Here is a 16,078-nt window from a genome sequence, read left to right as displayed (position 1 = left end):
GAAAGTATGAGTCACAATTATTCCGTTCTTCAACGTCCTCACAATCATTTCTTATCACTTTATTCTTTTACAAAAATACTCCTGCCTCCTAACATGGTTCCTGAAGACACTTAGTCATTTCAGTCACCATCCCCTTGGGAAATCCCTCTGTTACTCACACTCTGACAGCTTTCTGCAGGTTCCCGCTCTCAAACCTTGATTCAAACAGTAGAGTATTATCTTCTGGGCCTTGCAAGGTGACAGCAAGTTCCTTGATAATTCCTCGTTTGCCTCCCACTCTGGAACTGATGAAACAGGAATCTCCGGTGGGCACTGCAGATGAGACCGACATATTTAGTCCAAGTTCCACTCAGAATCGATTTATCCAGCAAATAAATATCCAGCCCCTCTGTGTTTAGTACTATTCCAGGTTAACAACAATGAGCGTTCAAATTTTCTATTGTCTTTGCTGACACTTTTAATTTTTTAAAATGCACTGTTTCAAAGACCTTTAAGTGGCTTAGAGAACTTCCTTTTGCTACCTGGCCACCCTTGCATGGCATCTCAGATACTGCTTATACTCACTTAAAACAACATTGGCAACAACGATATTCGAAGTGGAGAATCTGAAAACATTTTCAATCTTATTCTACAAAAAGAAAAAAAAATAGCATCTATTTATTTAAAAAAAAAAAAGGGGGGGTTCTCTCGTGGTACAGTTAGTTAAGGATCTGACTTTGTCACTGAAGTGGTTTGGGTCGATGCTGTGCTGTGGGTTTGATCCCCGGCCCGGGAACTTCCACATCCCAAAGGAGTGGGGGAAAAAAAAAAAAAGAAAAGAAAGAGAGAGATAAAGGGAAAATAAATTACACTTGTCATTTTTTGGGGTAAATCTTTCCAGATTTAAATATAACAAAACCAGAAACTTAAGAAGAATTGGCATGGGTGCAGTTTGCCTACAAGGGGAAACACAATATCATATTAATTAGTGAAAAGGTCATGATGGAAATTTTACCTTTAACACAAAGCTAAAAAAAATTATGAAATTTATTTCATCTTCCTTAGGAAAATTTATAATCACAACCTCTTTTTCATCCTTGGAATAATAGAGAGGTAAAACAGGCTTATAATATCCAAAATTTTAGGTTGCAGAAATACTACATCCCATCTACCCATTTATGATCTCAGATTTTAATTTATTTATATTTATTTATTTTTGCCTTTTGTCTTTTTTTAGGGCTGCACCTGCAGCATATGGAGGTTCCCAGGCTAGAGGTTGAATTGGAGCTGTTGCTGCTGGCCTATGCCAGAGCCACAGCAACGCTGGATCTGAGCCGAGTCTGTGACCTACACCGCAGCTCACGGCAACACTGGATCCTTAACCCACTGAGCGAGGCCAGGGATCAAACCCACAACCTCATGGTTCCTAGTCGGATTCGTTTCTGTCTCGCCAAGACGGGAACTCCTGATCTCGGATTTTATTTTATTTTATTTTTTTGTCTTTTTGCCATTTCTTGGGCTGCTCCCACAGCATATGGAGGTTCCCAGGCTAGGGGTCGAATCAAAGCTGTAGCTGCTGGCCTACGCCAGAGCCACAGCAACTCGGGATCTGAACCACGTCTTCGACCCACACCATGGCTCATGGCAACGTCGGATCCTTAACCTGCTGAGCAAGGGCAGGGATCGAACCTGCAACCTCAAGGTTCCTAGTCGGATTTGTTAACCACTGCGCCACGACGGGAACTCCCCCGATCTCAGATTTTAAAGTCTCCCAAACTCCCCCTCAGATATTCCATAAGGAGGATCTAGGTAGACTGTGAATTGCTCCACTTTTCTACCTCATTGCATATAGTTTTTTCCAAAATATTACTAACACGAGAGCTCAAAATCAAGGCAACTGGGAGTGGAGCATGTGTAATTACATCTCAGTTGGGTCCTCTATGCTAAATTTGGCTCATTTCCTTTTTCTACTTGTAGGAATGTTGCACTTCCCCCTTCCTCTTTCTGGTTGTTTCTGTAAAAACCTCTCCGGATTTCAATAACTTAACACATTCCATTTCTAGTAATTATACTTGGTATGTGTTCCTCCTCCAGTGAAATAGATTTCTTTTCTGAATATTACTGTCTATTGGCTCCTGCTCTTTAACATGACATCTTAACGGTTACGTAAAGGTTACTATTACCATCTGCTTCGCATCATCCCCAGCACTTGTTATTGTCTGTTGATTGATTGACTACACCACCAGCACATGGAAGTTCCTGGGCCAGGGATCCAATCTGAGCCACAGCTGCAGCCTACCACGTCTGTGGCAATGCTGGATACTTAACCCACTGTGCTGGGCCAAGGACCGAATGTGCACCTCAGCAGTGACCCAAGCCCTGTAGAGACAATGCTGGATCTTTACACTGCTGTGCCACAGTGGACAGTTTATATACATAAACTTTTTTTTTTTCTTTTTTGGGCCACACCCAAGCTAGGGGTTGAATCAGAGCTGCGGCTGCTGCCCTACACCACAGCCATAGCAACGCAGGATCTGAGCCACATCTGTGACCTACACCACAGCTCACAGCAATGCTGGATCCTTAATCCATGGAGTGAGGCCAGGGATCGAACCTGCAACCTCATGGTTCCTAGTAGGGTTCGTTAACCCCTGAGCCATGACGGGAACTCCTTCCTGTCTATATTTTTATTTTAGAGATTTTTAGTAGGTGTGAAGTTGAGTCATCCTTTCCATAAATATCCTTTATTAAATGGAGTAAATTCTCTTCTATTTCTAGTTTTCAGAATGTTCTCATCATGAAAGGTTGGATTTTGTTAAATGATTTTTCTACATTGATTGAGATGATAGTGTGTTTTTTTCCTTTTGTTCTATTAATGCGGTGTGTTACATCGATTGCCTTACATTGAACTACCTTTGGACTCCTAGAACAAATCTTCCTTGCTCATGGTATGTAATCTTTTCAGTATGTTATTGAATTTGGTTTGCTGGTATTTGGTTGAAGATTTCTGCATTATATTCACGAGGCATACCGATCTATAGTTTTCTTGTGATGTCTTTGCCTGGCTTTAAAAACTGGCTTCATAAGAAGGGCTGGGAAAGGTTTCCTCCTCTGTTTTCAAAGTTTTTAAGAGTTAGTAATATTTCACTTTTAAATGTTTGGAACAATTTAAATAAATTCTGTTAACCCATCTGGGCCAGGGATTTCTTTGCAGGAAGATTTTAAATTACAAATTCAATTCCTTTTTTTTTTGCTTTTTAGATTTTAGTTTTTTTGTTTTTTGTCTTTTTGCCATTTCTTGGGTTGCTCCCGCGGCATATGGAGGTTCCCAGGCTAGGGGTCGAATCAGTGCTGGAGCCACCGGCCTACGCCAGAGCCACAGCAACGTGGATCCCAGCCATGTCTGCAACCTACACCACAGCTCATGGCAACGCCAGATCCTTAACCCACTGAACAAGGCTGGGGATTGAACCTGCAAACTTGTGGTTCCTAGTCAGATTCGTTAACCACTGAGACACGACGGGAACTCCCTTTTTTTGCTTTTTAGGGCCGCACCCATGGCATATGCAGGTTCTCAGGGTAGGGGTCTAACCGGAGCTACAGGTACCAGCTTACGCCACAGCCACAGACATGCTAGATCCAAACCTTGTCTGTGACCTACACCACAGCTCACGGCAACGCCAGATCCTTAATCCACAGAGAAAGACCAGGGTTCGAACCTGAAATCCTAGTCGGGTTCGTTAACTGCTGAGCCACGATGGTTATAATCTGAATTTCTTTGTTATAATCTGAATTTCACACTTTTTATTTCTTCTTGAGTAAGTTTTGATAGTGTTTTTCTAGCAATTTTTCCCATTTATCTAAGTTGTTTAATTTGCTGACATAGAAGTGTTAACAGCATTACCTCATAATTGTTTTGATTTCTGTAGAGTTCATGTTCATGTTCCCTTTCATTCCTGATTTTGATAATTTGTGTCTCTTCTTTTTTCACGGGTGTTCTAGCTAAAGTTTTGTCAATTTTGTTGATGTTCTCAAAGAACCAGCTTTTGGTTTGATTTTCTGTATTATTTTTCTATTTTGCAATTTCCATTTTTCATTTTTAGTTTCCTTCTGCTTTTTTTTTTTTTTCCTTCTGCTTTTCTTGTTTGTTTGGTTTTTTTTGGGGGGGTTGTTGTTGCTGTTTTTTTTTTGTCTTTTTATGGCCACACCTGAGGCATATGGAGGTTCCCAGGCAAGGGGTCTAATTGGAGCTGTTGCTGCCAGCCTACGCCAGAGCCACAGCAACGCCAGATCTGAACTGCATCTATGACATACACCACAGCTCATGGCAATGCTGGATTCTCAAACCACTGATTGAGTCCAGGGATCGAACCGGCAACCTCATGGTTCCTCGTCGGATTTGTTTCCTTTGCGCCAAGACAGGAACTCCAATTTCCTTCTGCTTTTAACATAGTTTGCTCTTATTTTTCTAATTTGTTAAGGTGGAAGCTTACGTAATTGATTTGAGATCTTTCTTCCTATATTATACAAATAATAAATGCTGGGGAGGGTGTGGAGAAAAGGGAACCCTCCTACACTGTTAGTGGGGATGTAAATTGGTAGAACCACTATGGAAAACAGTATGGAGGTACTGCAGGAAACTAAATATGGAACTACTATATGATCAAGCAATCCCACTCCTGGGCATGTACCCAGACAAAACTTTCCTTGAAGAAGATACATGCACCTGGATGTTCACTGCAGCACTCTTCACAGTAGCCAAGACATGAAAACAATCTAAATGTCCAATGACAGATGAATGGATTAAGGACAAGTGTTACATATACACAATGGAATACTACTCAGCCATAAAAAAGAACAAAATAATGCCATTTGCAGCAACACAGATGGAACTAGAGACTCTCATACAAAGTAAGAAAGAGAAAGACAAATACATATCACTTATATCTGGAATTTAATATAGAGCATAAATGAACCTATCTACAGGAAAGAAACAAACTCATGGACATGGAGAACAGACTTATGGTTGGCAGGGGGGAGGGGAGGGAGCAGGATGGACTGAGAGTTTGTTGTTAGCAGATGCAAATTTTGCATCTGCAGTGGATAAGCAAAGAGATCCTGCCGTATAACAGAGAGAACCATATCTAGTAACTTGTGATGGAACATGATGGAGGATAATGTGAAAAAAAGAATGTATATAGGAGTTCCCATTTTGGCAAAGTGGAAAAGAATCTGACTAGTATTCATGAGAATGTGGGTTCGATCCCTGGCCTCAATCAGTGGGTTGGGATCTTGTGTTGCTGTGGCTGTGGTGTAGGCTGACAGCTGTAGCTCCAACTGGATCCCTACACTGGGAACTTCCACATGCCATGGGTGAGGCCCTAAAAAAAGCAAAAAAGAAAAAAGGATGTATATAAATGCATAACTGAGTCACTTTGCTGTATAGCAGAAATTGACAGAACACTGTAAATCAACTATAATTTAAATTTTTTTAATATAGCCATTTTAAGCCATAAATTTACTTTGCAGTGCTTTAGCTGCATCTCATAAATTTTTATATGTTGTTTTATTTTCAGGCAGTTCAAAACTTTTTTTTTTTCATATGCATCCGCAGCATATGAAAGTTCCCAGGTTATGGAGTTCCTGCTGTAGTGTGGCAGAAATGAATCTGAGTAGGTTAGGATCCATGAGGACACAGGTTCAATCCTTGGCCTTGCTCAGTGGGTTAAGGATCCGGCGTTGCTGTGGGCTGTGGTGTAGGTCATAGACATGGCTCAGATCTGGCATTGCTGTGGCTGTGGTATAGGCTGGCAGTTGTAGCTTTGATTCGACCCCTAGCCTGGGAACTTCCACATGCTGCAGGTGTGGCCCTAAAAAGCAAAAAAAAAAAAAAAAAAAAAAAAAGAAGAAAAAGAAAAAGAAAGTTCCCAGGTTACGGGTCATATCGGAGCTGCAGCTTCCGGCCTACGCCACAGCCACAGCAACCGCAGGATCCTTAACCCATTTGAGGGAGGCCAGGGATGGTATCCACATCCTCATGGATACTAGTTGCGTTCATTACCACTCAACCCCAATGGGAACTCCCAGTTCAAAACACTTTTGAACTCTTCTTGTGATTTTTTTTATCCCCTGGGCTACTTAGAAATGTGTCATTCAATTCCCAAATATTTGTAGATTTTCCAGATTTCATTCTGTTGTTGACTTCTAATTTAATTTTGCTGTGGTCTGAAAATACATTTTGTACGACTTCAATCATTTAATTGTATAAGACTTGCTTTATAACCCAGTATAAGGTGCATCTGGGGAATTTACCATGTGCCTTTGAAAATAATTTTTATAAAGATGTGAATTATACCCATATGATGCCTGCAAATTACTGCAGGAAACCACATAGTATATGACAGTCAAATGCACATACTACAAAGTACTCACTACAGTACAAGACATAGAGAAAAGAAGAGCAAATTCCCCAAAGATCCAACATCTGATTTTCAGGAAGGGCAATAACAAGGAAGAAACAACAAAATGGACTAAGAACTATAAAGAAAAGTTACTATAAAATTTTAAAAAATTGATTGAAAATATAAAACTGATCAGTCATGAATACAGGGGTTCCTATTCAGGTTTTCTGGAAATTCACGTATCACTAAACCATGAATTTCTCTCTCTCTTTTTTTTTTTTTGGTCTTTTTGCCTTTTCTTGAGCCGCTCCCACGGCATATGGAGGTTCCCAGGCTAGGGGTCCAATTGGAGCTGTAGCTGCCGGACTACGCTAGAGCCACAGCAACACGGGATCCGAGCCGCGTCTGCAACCTACACCACAGCTCACGGCAATGCTGGATCCTTAACCCACTGAGCAAGGCCAGGGATCGAACCCACAACCTTATGGTTCCTAATCGGATTCGTTAACCACTGCGCCATGACGGGAACTCCTAAACCATGAATTTCTGAAAGTCACTTTTATTATAGAATGTATGTTTATTATAATTTGGTCATGATTAATCATTCGCTTTTCAGTGTAATGACAATACCTGAATCTAATTGATAGACAACCGTGCCTTTTTCTTCTCCTACAATTTCTGGTATCTTTTCATTTCCTGTAGGTTGATAGAAATATTCTGGATGAGGTGGAACCCATTCTGAAAGGAGACATTAAAAAAGAACAAAATAAGAAATTATATAAATCATATGTAATCATAGCTAGTTTGGTTGAGTCAAACCAAATCCCCACTCATTTCCAACGTGTTTTTAATTTTGTCTTGCTTCTTTCTATAAAGACTATGGAAAGATTTTAACAAAAAGCATATACAACAGAAGTATAAACTTTAATTTTTTTTTTTTTTTGCTTTTTAGGGCCACACCCACGGCATATGGGGGTTCCCAGGCTAGGGGTCCAATCAGAGCTGTAGCCACTGGCCTACACCACAGCCACAGCAATGTGGGATCCAGAGCTGTGTCTGTAACTTACACCACAGCTCACAGCAATGCCGGATCCTTAACCCACTGAGCGAGGCCAGGGATGGAACTTGCGTCCTCATGGATGCTAGTCAGATTCGTTTCCACTGAGCCATGACAGGAACTCCCAGAAGTATTAACTTTAAATGGAAGACTTAAATCATTTCAAAATGAACTAAGAGATGTTGACTCTGTCCTGCCTTGTACGTCAGTATGTAGAACTTACAACTGTAAGGTTTTGTAATACAGTCTGTCAAAACAGCAAGACCATGACAGGTAAGTCACATTACCAATATGGTGGATGTTTTCCTTGATGACTTCACATTCTATTGGCCATCTCGGAGCCCCCAGTGGCCCGCTGCCAGAGAAAAAGGCAAAGAGATCTCGGGGTTCTCGAAGACGTGGGTTTACTTCACCAAGGTCATCATGAAGAAGCTGTCTGCTTTTAACAAGTGGTGAACTCAGCTTAAGGGAATCTGCCAAAAGGGAAGGGAATGAGTGAACAGTTTCCTTTTCCTCCTTGAAAACTTTACTGCTCAACTATAACAGGTGATTTTAAGGACTGTATTAAAATATTAGCACAGATATGCAATCTTCTGACATGGTTCACCTTTAAGGAGATTTAGTCCAGAAGGACAGCATTGAGATTATAAAGTGTTGAGTTAAAATTCTGCACAGTCTATTAAATATTTAAATGTGATACAAAATAAATAAATATTTAAATGTAAAAGCTTTAGGCTAAGTTAGAAAGATTCTTGTTTTTTAAATCAAAGTTAATGGATCAAAGACATCTCAACAGTAGGTTACAAATAAAAAGTGATTTAATGTACGTTACAATTTTTATCTAGAGAGAGGCAAAAAAAGAAAAATTTCAATTCACCCACTAGTATTTCAGGAAAAAAGAATACATTAAAAAAAAATAAAAAAATTAAAAAATTAAAACTTCATTAACTACAGTGAAACAATTTACAAATTAAATTTCAAGTTCATGGAGTTCCCGTCGTGGCACAGCGGAAAGAATCTGATTAGGAACCATGAGGTTGCGGGTTCGATCCCTGGCCTTGCTCAGTGGGTTTAGGATCTGGCGCTGCCGTGAGCTGCGGTGCAGGTTGCAGACATGGCTTGGATCCCTTGTTGCTGTGGCTCTGGCGTAGGCCAGCAGCAACAGTTCTGATTCAACCCCTAGCCTGAGAACCTCCATTTGCCGTGGGTGCGGCCCTAAAAAAAAAAATTAAAAAACAATTTCAAGTTCTTAATATAACCACTCAAAAGACAGTGAGACTTATAAAACAAAGAGGATAGAAAGAGCAGGGGCAGAAGAGAGAGAGAGCTCTTGAGAAATGAGAAAAAAAAAGAGAGAAAAAGAAAGGCTTTCCAGGAGAAAGGGAAGAAAGAAAGAAAAAAAAAAAGGAAATGAAGGAAATGAGAGGAAGAAGGAAAACAAAGGGAAGAGGGAAGGAAAGGCTGAAGGCCCCTGGGGTGGTAACTCCCAGCTCTGGGGGTAGGGGGGAAAGAGCAGGGGGAAGAAGCATTCCCATAAATGAGTTTCCACTTCCTGGTATGGAAGGACATGAAATACCTCGGCTCACAGCTTCTAGAGGTCTGCGCACAGTTGATAGACAGGTAGGCCCTAGAAAGAGGAAGGAAGAGGCATGGTTTGTCCTATGGATCTTTGCCTTTCTTCTTTCTGCTCCTTTCATCCTATTCTTTCTCCCTTTTCATCCCTACCCCCACTTTGGGCCCTTACATTTCTGTCTAAATATTTCCCCCACTGTTTAATATGGGGTGGCAGGGAGAAGGCAACAAACATGTGAAAAGATGGCAAAACTGCTCAGTCTCACTCATAAAGGAATGTAAATCAAAATGACAAGATATTATTTTTTTATCCAAGAGACAGCAAAAACATGTATTCTCACACTCATCCTGGCAAAGTTAAGTAAGCAGGTACTCTTAAAACTTGCTGGCAAAAAGGCTAATGAATTAGTGCAAACTTTCTAGAAAGCAATTTGGCATATCTAGTAAGACTCAAAATACTCAAAAAGACCATCGATCCAACAATGTCACCAGTAGGAACTGCTTTATAGATGTTTCTCACAAAAGCTACACATACAAGTCAAGACACATATACAAAGATGCTTACTCAGCAATGTTCAAATAATAAAAATGCACAAAAGGAATTCCTGTGGTGGTGCAGTGGAAACGAATCCAACTAGGAACCTGGCCCGGCTCAGTGGGTTAGGGATCCGGCGTTGCCATAAGCTGCGGTGTAGACTGCAGACACAGCTCGGATCCGAAGTTGCTGTGGCTGTGGTGGAGGCTGGCAGCTGTAGCTCTGATTGGACCCCTAGCCTGGGAACTACCGTAAGCTGCAGGTACCACCATAAAAAGAAAACGACATAAATGCTTTGCTATGAAGATAAAGAAAAAAGATCTTCCTCACTCCAATAATTCAAACAGGGGGGAAAAAAGGACTTCGGGTTATCAATTACACTTTTAACTAAAACTCATCTACATGTTGTGTTAGCTCTACCGGATGATTTTGCATTTTATGTTTTTCATTACATTAAGATTGGTGATTGTTTCTTATGAATGTTATTTCAGGTGACAGCAAATGTGGCAGGAGGAAACTGAAGGAGGGGTGGTGCTCAGCTGGCTCCTGAGCCATCCCACCCTAAAGGTCTCTTTTGATCAGTCCTTGCCTTTCTCCTCCCTTCCAGGAGCTCTGGCACAGAAAACAGAAGAGCCTTCTGGGCACTGGGGGAGCAAATATATAAAATACACATCTGAAAATGGAATTGCTATGTCAAGGGTTAAGTACTATTTTAAATTTCCCAAGTATTCTCAAATTGCCTTCCTAAAATAATCTGTGTTCACATTCCTAACAACAGTGAGGAGAGTGTTTCCCCACCCCTGACCCAAACTAGGTATAATCTTAAAATGTCCTTGTCCAAGTCTTCTAATTTAAAAAACTGACATTTTGACTTGTATCTTTAATTAGAGGTGAAATTGAGCATCTTTTCATAAAGTTTATTGACTGTGTTTGCTTTTCTATGAACTGCTTGCTCACATCCTTTGCCCATTTTTCTATCTAGTCATCCTTCACACATTGATTTATAAGCATTGCTATGTTAAGGAAATGAATTCTTTGACATATTTGCCACAAATATTTTTTTCAGTTATTTCCCTTTATTAATGGTACTTTTTTCTATACAGAAATTAAATTTTTTGCTATAAAAATTCTCAATTTTATGGTTTTCAGGTTTGGGGTCATCCGTGTAGGTTTTTAACTAGAAAAGGGGCACAATCAGATTTGCACATAAAAATGAACACTTCTGTGTGAAAAATGGATTGGAAGGGGGCATCATGGAACAAGAGAAGAAGTCAAGAGACTCATTATAAGGGTGTTTCAATAGTGAGATGATAGGAGCTTGGGGGGGGTGGCTCGGGGAAGGATGTGCAATAAAGATAAGCAAGTTGATGTCTGGCTGGATGAGAACTGAGGGCGAAATTCAACTGCATTCCTGCCCTTAGATTACAGAAGAAACTTGTGGAATCTCTGTACAAATTATTTTTGCTTATGCTAGCTGGAATTGGTTTCCACCACACTTACACAAAGAGTCTTAACAAATATATCCATCAAAACGGCATGAAAAAAAATCAATGTGTTACTCTTGACCAAACAGTTTTAACAAATTTTCCAACAATCTGGGGGAAGATCAACCAGAAGGCACTGTATTTTCTGTTTTCTTATCTTTTTTTTTTATTTTTACTTAAATGTAACTGTTTACAATGCTGTGTTAATTTCTGCTGTACATCAAAGTGACTCAGTTATATATATATATATAAATATATATATACATTCTTTTTCAATATGGTTTATCACAGGATATGGAATATAGTTCCCTGTGCTATACAGTAGGCCTTGTTGTTTCTCCATCCTATATATAATAGTTTGCCTCTGCTAATCCTAACGCCCAATCCTTCCTTCCCCCACCCCTCCCCCTTGGCAACCACAAGTCTGTTCTTATATCTGCAGAATGCAACCCAAAATAGATCTAGTGAGAATAGTCTCCCTTTCCCCCTCTTGCCCTGTCCCCACAAGCCTGGAAGTCTTTCTCTCTCTCTTTTTTTTTTAATTGAAGTATAGTTGATTTAAAATGTTGTGTTAGTTTCAGGTGTACAGCAAAGTGATTCAGATATATATATATATATTTTTTTTTTGTATACATATATGTATATATTTTGTATATGTATATATTTTGTATATGTATATATTTTGTAATGTATATGATATATGTATATATATGTATATATTTTGTCTTTTTAGGGCTGCACTCACGGCATATGGAAGTTCCCAGGCTAGGGGTCATATTGACGCTGTAGCCCCTGGCCTACACCACAGCCACAGCAACGCCAGATGCAAGCTGCATCTGCGACCTACACAGCTCATGGCAAAGCCATATCCTTAACCCACAAGTGGAGCGAGCGAGTGAACCTGCATCCACATAGATACTAGTTGGGTTCATTACCACTGAGCCAGGACGGAAGTCTGACACGTACATACTCTTTTTCAGATTCTTTTTCCTTGTAGATTATTACAAGATACTGAGTATAGTTCCCTGTGTTATACAGTAGTTCCTTGCTGGTTATCTATTATATATAAAGTAGTGTATACAGGTTAACCCCCAACTTCTAATTTATCCCTCCCCACTAACATTTCTTTTTTTTTTTTTGTCTTTTTGCTATTTCTTTGGGCCACTCCCGCAGCATATGGAGGTTCCCAGGCTAGGGGTCGAATCGGAGCTGGAGCCACTAGCCTACACCAGAGCCACAACAACTCAGGATCCGAGCCGCGTCTGCAACCTACACCACAGCTCACGGCAACGCTGGATCGTTAACCCACTGAGCAAGGGCAGGGACCGAACCCGCAACCTCATGGTTCCTAGTCGGATTCGTTAACCACTGCGCCACGACGGGAACTCCCCCACTAACATTTCTTTCTTTTTTTTTTTTGTCTTTTTGTCTTTGCTAAGGCAGCTCCTGTGGCATATGGAGGTTCCAGGCTAGGGGTCCAATCTGAGCTATAGCCGTTGGCCTACGCCAGAGCCACAGCAAGACCAGATCCGAGCTGTGTCTGCAACCTACACTATAGCTCATGGCAACACTGGATCCTTAACCCCCTGAGCAAGGCCAGAGATCAAACCTGCAACCTCATGGTTCCTAGTCGGTTTCATTAACCACTGAGCCACAATGGGAACTCCCCCGCAAACATTTCCAAGTGATGTCAGAAAAGTGGCCAAGGCTGTTCCCGTGGCTTCTTCCACATAAGGCAATGTTCTCTGGAATACCAGGAGCCATAGCTCAAGGTAGTGAGGGTCCTGGGGGGTCATACAATATTGATTATTACTCACATAGACGTTTCTGCTTTTGCAAGGGGTCTGGCATCAAATCATCTCTTTTTCCAAAAGAGCCACTCAACAGGTATCCAGGATTATTCTTCCAAACATGCTGGTGTGCAGCAGAGTTCGGTAAACTGCCTCTCTGTGCTAAGAATAGGCAGTTTAATGAAAGGTGCTGGAAGGCTAATTCATCACCTCTAAACGTCTATGTCAACACCCAGACCACTACTAGCAAACTGCCTTCTATTCACCACCTGCTACCACAGGCCTCTCCAAAGAATACACCCCATTTTCCAAAGAGCTTTCACGTTTCAATTTATTTAAGTTAAACACCATTTTCTCCATTTCATAGTGAGAAACTGGAGAAGCAGTATGGTCAAGTGGAAAGAGAAAGGGCTTGGGAGTCAGAAAGACTCAGCAGCTATGAGGCCTAGTGAAGGCCAGTACTCAGAGTGGAAGTGGGGCACTCAGAGTGGGAGCTGCTTTGTCCTGAGGGCTCTCCTGAATCTGGTAAACTGGAAATTTGGTTTTTAAATAAATTAGTAAGCACTTACAAAATGAAATCATTTAACAATGTTGCTAGAAATAAAATCAATATAAAAACTTAAATTTCATTTCTAGATACCAGGAACAAAGTTAGACAATCAAAAATTTAAAAGATACCATTTGCAACAGCATAAGAATATACATTTCTATGAAAAAGATTATTAATCTTTACTGGGAGACATTAAGGGAGACCTAAGTAAAGAGAGAATTAGGCTATATTAATAGATCAGAGAACCTGGTATTAGAAAATTCTCCTTTCTTGTCAAGTTTGATCTACAGACTCCATGAAATCCAGTAGCTTTTTAAACATCACAAGCCAATTCTAAAATTACATAAAATGGCAATAGCCAAGACACTTTTGAAGAACAATAATATGGGAGGACATGTCTTTCCAGATTTTTATCAAGACTATTTTAATGCCATGTGGTGTCATTAAGAAAGGGTGGTACTGGAGTTCCCACTGTGGCTCAGTGGTTAATGAAACCGACTAGGAACCATGAGGTTGTGGGTTTGATCCCTGGCCTTGCTCAGTGGGTTAAGGATCTGGCGTTGTTGTGAGCTGTGGTGTAGGTCGCAGACGAGGCTCTGATCCTGTGTTGCTGGGCCGTAGGCCAGGGGCTGTAGCTCTGATTTGACCCCTAGCCTGGGAACCTCCATATATCACAGGTGCAGCCCTAAAAAGCCAAAAAAAAAAAAAAGTACTTTTCACTAACGGTGATGGAAAAACTCATCATTAGTTGATTCAAGCATAACTCTCCCAGTTAAACAATTCACTTTATGAACCCGGGAAAGGTGATGCTAGATAAGAGTGAGCTATTACCTTTAAAGTAACCATAGTACTGGAGGTGATGGTACATAAAATCTTCATAGGGATCAGGAAGAGTCTGTAAAATGAAAGACCACCTCAATCAGGAAAGAGCTTTCATAATAACAAGCATAATAGTCTGTCATAAGAGTAATACTGACTCTTGGAGTTCCTGTCGTGGTGCAGTGGAAACGAATCTGACTGGGAACTGTGAGGTTGCAGGTTTGATCCCTGGCCTTGCTCAGTGGGTTAAGGATCTCCTGTTGCCATGAGCTGTGGTGTAGTTTGCAGAGGTGGTTGAGATCTGGTATTGCTGTGGCTGTGGTGTAGGCTGGCAACTGCAGCTCTAATTAGACCCCTAGCCTGGGAACCTCCATATGCTGTAGGTTCGGCCCTAAAAAGACAAAAAATAAATAAAAAATAATAATAATACTGGCTCTTAACCAAAGTACACAAGCATTGTTACAGAGGACACTATACCTAGAATTTCTGTAAACAAACCAAGTGAAACACCTTTACGCATATTATTCCATCTTTGGGATCAAGATCTCCAGCCAGAAAAAGGTGCCACCAGGATATATTTTCTGATCTAGTACTGGATTTCTGTGGTGTTTCTGGAGAGGGGTATTACTAACCTTTGGCTTTGGCTCTGTTTCCAATGCTGGGAACATGTTACTTCTACATGGTATGCTGAAGACCAGTCAGTGACACGGCGTCCAGCCACACCCTTGCCCAATTTCCAAAAGGCACCTGATTATTAGATGAAGCTAAAGAACCACAGCAGGACAACTGAAAAAACTCGAAATACGTCCACGCCCCCTGTCGCCTTGCTCTCTTTCCTGCTAACCCACCCGCTCCTCAAACAAGGACCCAGCTGGTGGTGCCCACCGTGAGGCCTGAATGCGCACCTGAGGAGGGAGGGCGGCTTGTCTTCAAGCCTCCTTCTCCCGAAGCCCCAGGACGCCTGCCGGCCCCATTGCTTTCTTCTCCCTAAGAAGGAGCTGCCTACCACCAGGACGCCGCAGGAAAGATTAAGAAAAAGGGATGGAGGGATCCGGCGGAGTCGTCTCTGTGGACATGGAAAAGATCAGGGGTCGGGAGAGTGAGCTCTTAAAACGAATTCAGGGTTTCAATGTTTCCTTATCTGGGAGAAGGTGGCGAAAGACAGTTTCCTGAAGAGGCGCGGGAGCGGGCGTAGAGATTTCCTAGGAGGGGACAGTGGAGACTGGCCACCACCTCCGCACCCTAGCAAGTCGGGCTAGCAGGGATGGGCGCGGCGCCAACGGCAGCAGCAAAGGAGCCGGAGGGAGCCTGGAGGCACCGCAGCGCTCGGCGAAGACGAGGCGCTCGCCTCGCTCGCTTGCTACAACTTTCTGCAAGGGCCTGGGTAGCCTAGCAACCGCGAGGCGGAAGCGAGAGGGCGGGGCAGCTGGGCGCTTCCGGGGAGCGAGGCCCCCAAGGAATAGGTGTGGAACCCGGATGAAGTCGATCACTTGGCGGGGTACCAGTTTCAGCCTCATTCCTCGTTTCACGCAATATACTGCAGACCCGCTTCGGGGTATTCGAAGGTATATTAATGGGCAAACACAACGCCAGTAGTGCTCAACATACTCCAAACTTAGTTGCTATTACTTAGGTAGCTTTAGGGAAACTGTTAAGTATTGCTCAAAGGGAGCGGCTTCCTCTCTTCCACCTTCCTAGGCTCTCCATCCCCTGGCTAGACTTGAAAAACAAGTAAGTTAATAGATTAAAACCCAATTTGACTATAAAAGTTTTTGTTTTTTGGCAGCACTCTCGGCAAGTGCAAGTTCCCAGGCCAGAGTTGGAACCCCAAGCCACAGCAGCAACATGAGCCGCAGCAGCCACAAGGCCAGATCCTCAAACCACTCTGCTG

The 16,078-nt window shown here is 41.8% G+C and overlaps 1 protein-coding gene across 7 annotated transcripts in view; it reads right to left on the bottom strand.

Annotated features, from left to right (window-relative positions):
• Positions 1-15,594, bottom strand: part of AGBL2 (AGBL carboxypeptidase 2) — a 38,433-nt gene extending 22,839 nt beyond the window's left edge. Inside the window, exons 1-8 of one of the 7 annotated variants that reach the window (XM_047775717.1) lie at positions 15,093-15,593; positions 14,820-14,951; positions 14,200-14,263; positions 12,846-12,980; positions 9,014-9,064; positions 7,725-7,910; positions 7,011-7,118; positions 159-312 (exon numbers count right to left, since the gene is read on the bottom strand). In XM_047775717.1, the coding sequence (XP_047631673.1) occupies positions 159-312; positions 7,011-7,118; positions 7,725-7,910; positions 9,014-9,064; positions 12,846-12,980; positions 14,200-14,263; positions 14,820-14,855 (734 nt within the window). In that variant the 5' untranslated portion in view covers positions 14,856-14,951; positions 15,093-15,593. Of the gene's footprint in view, positions 1-158; positions 313-7,010; positions 7,119-7,724; positions 7,911-9,013; positions 9,065-12,845; positions 12,981-14,199; positions 14,264-14,819 lie in introns of all 7 variants that reach the window. The other 6 variants (XM_047775716.1, XM_047775722.1, XM_047775718.1 and 3 more) reach the window with 6 other exon arrangements.
• Between the last annotated feature and the right edge of the window lie 484 nt (positions 15,595-16,078).

This window comes from Phacochoerus africanus, chromosome 4 (genome assembly GCF_016906955.1).
Source record: "Phacochoerus africanus isolate WHEZ1 chromosome 4, ROS_Pafr_v1, whole genome shotgun sequence".
NCBI classification, from domain to species: Eukaryota; Metazoa; Chordata; class Mammalia; order Artiodactyla; family Suidae; genus Phacochoerus; species Phacochoerus africanus.
The sequence above is the reverse complement of the archived record's forward strand: the minus strand, read 5'-3'. Positions and strand labels throughout refer to the sequence as shown.